Raw genomic sequence first — 10,854 nt, 5'->3', positions numbered from 1 at the left:
ATTTTGTTCAGAAATGGAACTAGAAGGCTGGGTGTTTGCCAATAATTTAAAGCAGCATCTTCTCAAAAGCTTATCACTCTATGGCTTCAAATATAGCCAAGTAGCAGACTAGAAGACTTTCAGGTGTGCCCAGGACCTCGTATCCTTCAGAAGGACCCCCTACCACTTAAAATCCATCCATTTCATGGAGTGCCCAAATGAGAGTGAAGCTCACAGCCTTGAGAGCTGAGCAAGAACTTTGGAAACTTGTTTCTAAATACGCACAGCAAAGACCACGTTTCCCACGTACAACAAAGCATACCAGAGCTCCATCCAGTGGTCAAGGCACCCACCCGCACCTTACCAGGGCAGGTTCAGTAGGTGACCCCAGGACAGGTTACTTCAGCCTCTCTGACCTCTGCTTTTCCTCGGCATATACAGCTCAGTTTTCCCCGCTGGAGAGGATGACTGGGAAGCTCATATATTCCTGCAGCATGAAACGTCCAAGTACATCAAAACAGCGCAACTTGCCTAAGGGTAACCATACTGAATATTGCACAGGTATCAAAACGGCAGGCCCTGCTCAGCCCCGCAGGATGATACATCTCTGTTCAATGGAGGCAAGTACTTCCAAGACAAAGTGGTATTTTCTCATCTTGATCTCTTGTACATTTTTGCATGGGCAAAGGAGTCAAGTTCAGACAAATCATAAAGGGAACGAGTACAAGGAATAGCATCGCCCATGAGAACTAGCTGAACCACTTAATTACTTGCATCAATCATTCTTTCATGTTTTGCCTGTTTTCCCTGCATAAGAAAAGGAACTTATGTAACTGTGCTCCATCCCCTTCCAATAACTTTTGGGACTGCTACCAGTTGTATCAACTGTGGAAGGATCTTAGAAACACCTGGTTTCTTTCCTGCTTCATGACAATTACTCGCCAGATCCGGGAGGTCCAAATGAGCACCCTCCACCATAGGATCAATGAAAACAACACAGCCATTCCACATTTATGCCTGCCTAACTACAGCACACAAGCAGGAGGCAGGACTAGTGTGGCAGCAAGGGCTTAAAGAGCAACAGCCACAAATCCCAAGGGACCAAGTCTTACCAATTCTGCCGCTTGTGGCACAACTTTTTGTAAATGGGATACTTAGAAAAAACACTGCCAAGGAGGATGGCATGGCGGCAGCAGCTCAACAAATAGATCCTTCCCCTCCTTTCCACCCCAGTGACTTCTATTTCTGGAATTCTTGTTGTTAAAAAAAAATTCAGTGGAATTCTGCATGACTCCCAGAATGGAAAGCATTGCAGGCACACAGAAAGTGGGTGCGACAGGGAAGACTGTGACACACACACACACAAAAGTTTCACACCTGAAAGACTTCTGTTATTCAGCATTTTAGCAAGAATCTCAGCTTGTCCAGCCAGAGAAGCTTCTGTAGCCCCTTCCTTATGACCTGACCTCTGCCCCACTCTGTGACTTCTGACAGTAGCAGTTTCCCTCCATCGCCACCTCATACCTTTTCTATTGTTCTATTGTTCCAGCCTTCATCTCCCCCCACGATATGCGCTTCTTTGAGACCTGGTAGCAAGGCTCTCTATCAGCCATTTGCATATCAGGTCGACATCCCACGCCACCTCAGAGTTCCCTCATGCAAATTTCTTGATCTGTATTCGATCACATTCCTCTACATCTCTTACCTTACTGTCATAACCTTCACATCTGGTTCAGTCTTTGGTTCAGCTGCCACGATAGGCACTGGAAGCAGATTTAAGTAGCTATGCTTTAGTGAAAAGGCCAACAAAATTAACTTTTCCTGAGGCAGCAAGGCACGGACAATTATTCTGGCTGTATGGGCCTGTGCTTACCAGGGAGACAGGAATCTGCTGGCCGGCTCTTAACACCCTCAAAGATACTCAGTCCCAAGACGACACATGGGATCTCAGTGCTTGTGGGGAAAGATGGCAGATGGAAGGATGCAACATGAGCTCAAACCTCTTTAGAAATATGAGAACCTACATGGAGATGGGTAGGAACGAAAAGGAGGCTTATAAAAACAGTAACTGCTGGGAAATTTCAGACAGCACTTACAACTGACTGGGCAGGAGACAATAAAACTGAACCACTGCCATGGAACTTAAGCAGCTTGGCCTTCTGAAAGAAATGATAGCTTAGAAGTAAATTCTGGCATAGAAACACTTTAGAGTATCACCAAAGCACATCCAGCATGTCAAAACTGAATAGGAAAATTCATCTATCCTGAAACAGAAAAAAAAAAAAAAGTTGGGTTTTTTTTTTAATTTAAAAAGAAAAAAATAGTCTGACTTGGTTTTGTACAGTCAGAGTTGGCAGCTACCAAAACCCTAAAAAAGAGGAAGAGACCACATCATATTACTAAAGGTCCGTTGCCTTTTCCATACTAGCATGGAACAGTGAAGGAGTTTTTACAATCTTGACCAAACTGGAGTAAGGCAGCAAAAAGCAGATTATTTCAATGAAGTCTGAACCTTCCAACCAATGCAGTTCTTTACAAGTGCCATCTGTGGGTTTGCCATTCCTATTCGCTTTCTGTCTTCCAAATTTCTACTTCTCCCCCCTGCCCTCTGCTGAATTTTCAGGAAATGACACTATCTTTACATAAAACATAACCTAGGGAGTGGCAAGGATGTTGGCGTCTTCTGAGACTGTGTTTGGGATTAACCTTGTTAAGAGAAGTCCAGAGATAAAAGCTGCTTAAATGGACAAGATGCTTTGGCATTGCTAGCTAGAAGATAGCAAAGTAGCATAAATAGAAGATAGCAAAGTAGCATAAATCAATGGAAAAAAAAAAAAGGAGGGTTTTTTGTTTATTTGTTTGTTCTTCCCCCTACTGATACTTCAGAACAATACTTCCAAAAGTATTGGTTGTTCCTGAGCAGCTTATCCTAAGTAACCCGCGCTCTGCCACCAAGGAGGTGCACAAGAAGCTGTGAGGGAGCATGGCCAGGACAGCTGACTTGAACTGGACAAAGGGACATTCCACAGCACAGGACATCACGCTCAGTATATAACGTTGGGAGAGCTGGCCGAGGGGGCACAGATTGCTGCTCAGGCATCAGTCAGCAGGTGGTGAGCAACTGCATTGTGCACCACTCATCTTTTCTTGGGCTTTATTTCTGTTTTATTTCGGTTATACCCCTTTTCATTATAATTATTATTAAATTTATTGTTATTTTTTTAGTTACTAAACTGTTCTTATCTCAACCCATGAGTTTTACTTTTTTTTCCAATCCCCCTCCCCATCCCACTGGGAGTGGGGAGGAGTGAGCGAGCTGCTGCGTGGTGTTTAGTTGCTGGCTGGGGTTAAACCAGGACAACAGCTCAGGGGATCAGAAAGGCAGGCCAGAACTCCAGGGTTTTCAGGTCTAGGAACTGCAAGTCCAGATGTGTGGGGTAACTATCTATTGTGAGCTGCCTTTGAACAGCTGATCCAGATAAACAAAGCCAGAGACCTTTCCTGCTTCTATTTTAGGACAAAAATCATTCAGCTACCATTATTGCTCTAGAGTATTTTACTGTTACACTTTCTAGTGAGAAAGAGCAATAAACTGCCCAGAGAAAGATCACATCTCAAACTCTGAAAGAAATAATATATTAGTGAATGAACTGACAAAAATTGTTTACATAAAAGCATGTTCTATTTACACAGGTCAACTTGCTCTTTAAGACAAGTGAAACCACTACTGGAAAAAATATACATATAGAAATGCCTCATCTTTCAAATAGACATTTACAAGTACTCTGATTTGCTTAAACTACTACAAACATTTAAGACATTTGAAATTAAAAGTGTGTTCTGCATGCAGTTAGGATCGAAATTACATTATTGGACTTCAGTGTGTCATTTCTTATCATTGTCAATGACACACTCTTAGGCTCTTCTAAAACACCGCAGCCTGGCTATTACCTCAGGATCTCAAAAGAAGGACATGGATCTTCATTAACAAGTTACCAGTTACTCTTCATTTTGCCATTAAAAAAGGACATCCCAATTGTCTTCTCAGCAGGGGAGTCTGGTCTTGTCAAACTTGGCGTCCTTTTCCCTGAGTTTCCCTTCAGTGTTTTGCTAGGCATGATGATTGTTGGCTTGGTATATTTACAAGTCCTTGGTCTTCCCATTACAAGGCAGAGTTCAGAAATTCAAGGAGTTCTGCACGGTTGCGGTCTCTCTGTAGAGCAGAAAAGCAGAGGCAGTGGTTTAACAGACCTGTACGTGGTGGATGGGGGCTGTGTAACCCTCCTTTCTGCAGGGCTTTCACATCTCAGCACGCTGCACAACGAACGCTGCCGCACCCAAACAGCTGGATATGACCAGCCACCAGTTAGGCGTCAGAGCCTGAAGGGAGCGCAAGGCGGTGGGTACTCAGGAGAGATGCTACAGGAGACAAGCTGTCACTGTCACTATTGCATGATACGTGGTCTAAGGGGCTCCCCATGGAGGCTCCACTGGGTTGTCATCATGTAGGTCACAGCCTGCTCAGGAGGGAACCCATAAGCAGAACAGATGCAATTCTCTGGTGTCTGAGGCAACTTTCACTGTACACACAGCAAGTCTTGTGCTTTGGGAAGTATCATTTTTTTTTCTATGCATAAGCAGCAGCTTGCAGCATAACAGAAAGGGAACCATGAATTTACGTTCTTTCTTTACATAAGAGATGGCCCAAACAGTCAAAACACTTGTTTCCAGTGTTTTTAAAATCACTATTTTTAAAACCATTATTGAATCTTAAAATATTGTGAAGAATGGATGTTGTTCGATTCAGCACGTTCATGACTATGGACACCAATCAAAAAAGGACCAACATCAAATATTTGACATCAAATACTGTCACAAGCAGGTTACTGGGATAAGGCTGGCAAGCATTCAGCCTAATTTAACACAAACTTCAGTGCCACAGAAAGAAGACAATGTATTTTTGATCAAATTTAACTTGGAATGCTCAGGTCTGCTTTGGTAGCTGCGGAATGAACTGTTATGGCTAAATCAGAATCTGCCAACTGGACACCTCAGCAAAGTAACCCTTTTAACACATACTGACTAGTAGTACCAGAAGCCTTCTGCAGATCACTCTAAGGTGGGGAACTGCTGAACATACTAAAGTGCTGAGTCCAAACACCCAAAGCAATAGCACAAAACGCTACTCGTGATACCTACTTCCCTGGGTATCTCAGCATTTGACTGCTTTCAGAGAATGCATGAGTACGTGGTCCTAATACTGCTGTTGTCTTCTCTTAATTCTCTAAATAACGGCTGGCCTTGCACGTGTTAGAAAAAACACAGTAAAGCAGCCAATTACCACAACTGATCACAAGAGACTGGAAGAAGGGGACGACACTTAAAACCAGCATCAACTACATCAACAGAGAAAGGCACAAGTCAGCTAAACGTTACAGACTGCAATTCAAAGAACGCACAAGCATCCTTTGGTTTATCTACTCATGCCTGAGTATTCCAAGCCCACTCATAACAGACAACCTGACAAAAGAATGAATTAGAATTTCTCAGACGGCATCACAGCCACATTGAAAGCTACGCTCAATTTACAACCTCTAACCGTAAGATCTATTCTTCTACAAAAGACTACTATTAGAAGAACATTAAAAGATACAGTATTTTCCCTTAGGGATACATAGACTATTTTAACTCTTACCTCTTTATCCTTCTTAGTCTTCTTTATTCTCATCTTAATTTTCTTGCCAGTTATCATGCTGTAGTTTTCATTCTTCTTTTTGTTTTTAAAGAACTAAAATGAGATCACACATCAGAAAGATGTAAGTTTTCCTTTACTTTGTAATGTTACAAATCTTAAATAAAATTACAGACAATAATCTTTTATACTTCCTGACTGTCCAAAACAATAGAGGCAGGTTTCTATTTGCTGAGGACAAAACTGGTGGCGTTATAAACATTTTTATGACAAGACAGATTAAGCGTTTAGATGTGAAATATAACAGGACTTCAGACTCACACAAGCATACCTTGGAAAGCTGAACAGGTCCTGTTTTCTCTTTCTTTTTCTTCTTTTCTTTCTTTTTCTTCATTTTGTTCTCTTTTTTCCTTTTCTACAAGTATAAGACATACACTCTTACGCTTACAGGCTCACAAGGGCAAAAAAAGGATATCCATAAGTAGCTCCCCACGCCCTGGCTAGTCAAGACAGCCACCACCACTTGCCCTCACCACTGCTGAACAGGTACTGTCTGAAGTGCACAGGAAGTAATGCAGTGGGGTCAGCAACCCTTCAGATCTTGGGAAACAGAAGTGGACTGAGCCCTGATGCTCTCTCTTTTAATGTAACCCAAATACATAAAATCACTGAACAGAAGGTCTAATAAAATGAAAAATTGCAACAGCAAGAATCTAATTCTCTCTTACTGACTAGAAATTGTTTCTTCTGACAAATTCTATAAAGTTACCAATATTCCCCACCTCTTTCTTCTTCAGAGACCGCTCTAAACTCTAGCTGGACCAGCAACGACTGGCAAAAGGAACCTTTAAATTCTTTCTCCTTTAGTATGCAGGCAAGTATATGCCACCCTATCAGTTCACCTACTGTAACTCTAAAAGCATGACTCAGATTTACACAGACACACACAAAAGCATTGCATCTCACATGACACTTAAGGTTATCAAAATACGAAGACCTGCTTTCTGTTTGTTAACTACTTTCTTCTCTTTGTAAACATTTACCTTTTTGTTGTGTTTTTCTTTTTTCTTTTTCTTTGACTTAGACTTAGGAGAATCTAAAATTAAACAAAACAAAACCAAACCCTGTAAGTTTAGCATTCTGAAAAAGGCATTTGGTTTTACAGATAAGGCACATAGAAATGTAAAACATAGGAAGAAAACGCTTTAATTGAGCTATATAAATTAACATTGGCTGAAACTAACACTGAGAAAAGCACCACATTAACTTACTGCCACTTACTGGTCTAATATGGAAACTGAAAATACCCAATTTACTCAGTGATTACTTATACCAATATACTGTATTAATAGAGACAATACTTCCCTCTTCTTTCTGCAGCTGTGCTCAGCAGATTGGAAATACCTGGTCTATAGCCAGGGATCCTGACTCTCAACGGAGGCAACAAAAAGTACTGTCGGGGCTAACAAACCACTGAAAATATTATCACTGTGCAAGGCAAATGAAAAGCTTTTCGTTCTTACTCAGCTCACCTTCCAACTTCAAGGTTTTTAGTAAATTTTGTAAAGCAGAAACTCACAAGTTCTATAAGCCGATCCTAGACTGTAAAGATTACACTGTGAATGATATGTGAGGAAGTCTATTTTGAAGCACCAGCTTTGACTATGGGACTGTAAACCTAGAGAGACTGTGAAACAGCTTACTAGACTTCCAACAGACTGCCTTCAAGCTATCAGCTCTGCGGTTTCTCTACAATAAATTCCAAGCAAAAGGTAACATTACAGGAATATACCAAAGCACAGCCAGAATCAAAAGGTAGAAAAGTCTAAGGTAAGGATGCCCAAGCAATTTTCTTTTGGCCTCATAATGACAAATGCAGCACAAACATGTGAGAAGAAACAATGAAAATGGCAATTCCATCACCACTTTCAGGCTCCTGGTAACAACAGACTGGACTAAGCACCACAGGGGATGGCAAGCCTGACCAGAGGGCTTTTGCAGATGTTTGGCAACATCAGGAAAGGGGTACATTCAAGAACACTGGCCTTCCTTCCAGACCCTGAAAATCAGTACACTATGGCGAACAGACACACTTGCCCAGTTTTATCCCCTTTGCCCTTTATCCACCATCTCTTCCAGACTCAGTTGTAATCTCCCACCATCCTAGCCACAGTTCTCATGACCACAACCCCTAGAAGAACTTCTCTAGACTTCTGCACTGAACAATTCACTTCCTAGGCTAGGCCAGGCCACCTTTTCCTCCTGTTCACTCTTTTTGAGTTGTCATCCCTCACCATCTGGCCTCCTCACTCGCTCACTCCACTTCCACACTCAGCCACCCCACCTCCCTAGTTCTAGCACCAACTTGCCTGCTTGTCTCCTGTCTGAGCGGAACCCCCTTCCTAGCTTCACACAGAAAGCGACATTCCCAGTTTCTATATCCCAACACCTTTCTTTCCACAGCAAAGCGTGCGCTTTCTGCATTCAAGTTAGCTTCGTTTTGGCTATGTTGGAGAGTGGAGAAGGTGGGTGGGGCATACAGCTCGAGAGCAGATAGATAGCTGAAGTAGGAAGAGACCTGTGTTTATTATACTTTCAAAACACAGAGTTTTAAATATATATAGCATATTGTTACAAAGTAACATTTCTTTGAATGGCAGTTTCTATTTTGTAGTTATTTAAATAAAGCCAAGTGCCGGGCCCTGCACTTCGGCCACAACAACAGCAGCGCTACAGGCTTGGGGAGGAATGGCTGCAGAGCCACCAGGCAGAGAGGGACCTGGGAGTGTTGACTGACAGCCGGCTGAACATGAGCCAGCAGTGTGCTCGGGTGGCCAAGAAGGCCAACGGCATCCTGGCCTGTATCCGGAACAGTGCTGCCCGCAGGAGCAGGGAGGTGATCATTCCCCTGTACTCGGCTTTGGTGAGGCCGCACCTCAAGTGCTGTGTCCAGTTGTGGGCCCCTCTCTGCAAGAAGGACACTGAGGTGCTGCAGAGGGCACAGAGGCGGGCTGCCAAGCTAGTGAAGGATCTGGAGCGTGTCTTGTATGAGGAACGGCTGAGGGATCTGGGGGTGTTTAGCCTGGAGAAGAGAAGGCTGAAGGGAGACCTTATCGCTCTCTACAACCACTGGAATGGAAGCTGTAGTGAGGTGGGGGTCGGTCTGTTCTCCCTAGTAACGAGCGACAGAACAAGGGGAAATGGCCTTAAGCTGCACCAGGGGAGGTTCAGGCTGGACATTAGGAAGGATTTCTTCACTAAAAGGGTTGTCAGGCATTGGAACAGGCTGCCCAGGGAGGTGGTGGAGTCACCATCCCTGGAGGTGTTTAAGAGACGGGTAGATGTTGTCCTTAGGGACATGGTTTAGTGGTGTTGCTAGAGCTAGGACAAATGTTGGACTCTATGATCTTGAAGGTCTCTTCCAACCGAAACCATTCTATGATTCCATGACTCTAAATTAATGCAGAAACATTGCAGACTGTGTGTCAAGAGGTACCTTAACACAGCAACAGGAAAGGGTTGAGAAAAACACTCTGAACAAGCAGTATTGGTATTCCACACAGTCCCTTTGCGGTGGTTTAGCCACATTTAAAATAAGCTTTAAGAGTTTCCAGGAGTGCTATCAGAATTGGTAAACATCATGTGCATACATGGCGGTAGCTTACCTCTGCTACTGGAAGAAGATGACCTTGATGATGAGCGTGATGAGGAAGAAGCAGATGTAGTGCTAGAAGACGATGTGGATGAAATGGATGATGATCTGCTTCTACTGCGTTTTCGTTTCCTTTTTTCTTTTCCTTAGGATAACACAAGGCAACAATGACAAGCATGCTAGTAACTATGGTCTGCAAAAATAACTCTTCACAGAGCTTAAGCACAATGAACCCCTATTTTGAAGAATTGGTGGGGTTTTTTTTCCCCCTCTTCCAGTGCACCACAGTCGATTACCATTAGGTAGTGACAATGCTCAATATCAGGGTCAAATGTGGCAACTGATGTAAAGGATAACACACACAACACCATAGCACTGAAACAGATTAGCAATCCTACCTTGGGCTTTCAGCTCTTCTTGTGAGGTTGCACAGAGCGTCCTACTTTTTTCATCCTTCCCCTTATCCATACCTAGTAAGAATCAAAAGTACATTCAATAACATAGTTTCCAAAAGACTTGGGGGGGGGGGGGGGAATAAAGAGCAGTGCCGAGACAGAGGAAACCAGCGAGCACTTCCGAGGGGAGCCCCACCGCCCTTCCTATCGAACTGCATCACCCGATGGCGAAGTGCAAGCCGAGGCCCTCACCCCCTTGCATCAGGAATCGGAGGCCAAAACCCTGTTTTCGCGTCATCGTCGACTAATGTTCCGTTACCGCAGCCGCGGTTTGTTTCGCCACCACAGCGGCTACCGGGGGGTTACGGGGTCCCGCCCGGCGCGGCCGAGGAGGAAGCCCTCGGGGCTGCACACATCCTGCGGCCACCGGGAGGGACCCGAGCCTGAGGGCCGGGGACCCCCGCCCTGACCTGCCCCACCCCCGCCCCGCCGGCACTGCCCCACCCGCTCACGGCCACCCACCAGCCCCGCCGGCAGCCCGCCGCCCCGGAGGGGCTCCCCCGCGGGCCGGCACACGGGCGCGAACAGGCCGCGCCGCCATTTCCTAGCGGAGGACCGGCTCCCACCCACCTTCCCGCGGCCGGGCCCGGCGCGGCGGCTCGCAGGATCCCCCTGCCCGACCCACCCCGGGAGGGAGGCGGCCGCTGCCGCTTCGGCTGCCTCCCCGCCGACGCGCTTACCGACGGGCGGCCCGGGCCCCGCCGCTGCACGGCTGGCGACCCGGAAGGGCTGGCGGCTTCCTGCCCGGGCAGCCGGCGGTGCTGGGAGGGCGGCGGGACGGCCCTCAGCCCCTGCTCGGCCGCGCTGTGCGCCGTCGACGCCGCTCCGCGGAAGCTTAGGGCTTCCAGGGGCCGAGGCGCCACCGCCCCCGGCCTTCCCCGCCCTTGGGTGGGCGCATCGGGCGAGGGCGCCGGGCGTCACACGGCGCGGTCGCCCGAAGGGGCCCCGCAGCCTGCCCGCCCCCCCCCCCCCCCCCCAAAGCCCTGGGCTACCCCGGGCCCCCTGGACGGTGCTGCCACCTCGGCCAGGCGCCTCCTGCGAGGGAGGGGACGCAAGCCCAAACTGACATGGACTCG

At 46.0% G+C, this 10,854-nt stretch overlaps 1 protein-coding gene across 1 annotated transcript; it reads right to left on the bottom strand.

Moving 5' to 3' along the window:
• Window positions 1-3,599: 3,599 nt before the first annotated feature.
• LOC104345539 (uncharacterized) lies at window positions 3,600-10,375 on the bottom strand. Its single transcript, XM_086460607.1, has 7 exons — window positions 10,349-10,375; window positions 9,722-9,793; window positions 9,337-9,468; window positions 6,715-6,767; window positions 6,003-6,086; window positions 5,675-5,767; window positions 3,600-4,192 (listed from the first exon to the last, which is right to left on the bottom strand). Exons 2-7 carry the CDS (start codon window positions 9,789-9,791, stop codon window positions 4,142-4,144), a joined length of 483 nt encoding a protein of 160 aa, XP_086316733.1. The 5' UTR covers window positions 9,792-9,793; window positions 10,349-10,375; the 3' UTR covers window positions 3,600-4,141.
• Window positions 10,376-10,854: the final 479 nt, after the last annotated feature.

The sequence above is a fragment of the Leptosomus discolor genome, chromosome 2 (genome assembly GCF_034619465.1).
Source record: "Leptosomus discolor isolate bLepDis1 chromosome 2, bLepDis1.hap2, whole genome shotgun sequence".
Lineage (NCBI taxonomy): Eukaryota > Metazoa > Chordata > Aves > Leptosomiformes > Leptosomidae > Leptosomus > Leptosomus discolor.
This window is presented reverse-complemented; position numbering and strand designations above follow the sequence as displayed.

What these genes read in the sequence shown, in the direction of transcription:
- LOC104345539 (XM_086460607.1), bottom strand. Translation starts at nt 9,791, where the DNA reads ATGGATAAGGGGAAGGATGAAAAAAGTAGGACGCTCTGTGCAACCTCA. An exon ending in AAGAAAAACACAACAAAAAG is followed by an intron (nt 6,087 to 6,714) that starts GTAAATGTTTAC and finishes TTATACTTGTAG; the next exon opens with AAAAGGAAAAAAGAGAACAA. An exon ending in GACCTGTTCAGCTTTCCAAG is followed by an intron (nt 5,768 to 6,002) that starts GTATGCTTGTGT and finishes ATCTCATTTTAG; the next exon opens with TTCTTTAAAAACAAAAAGAA.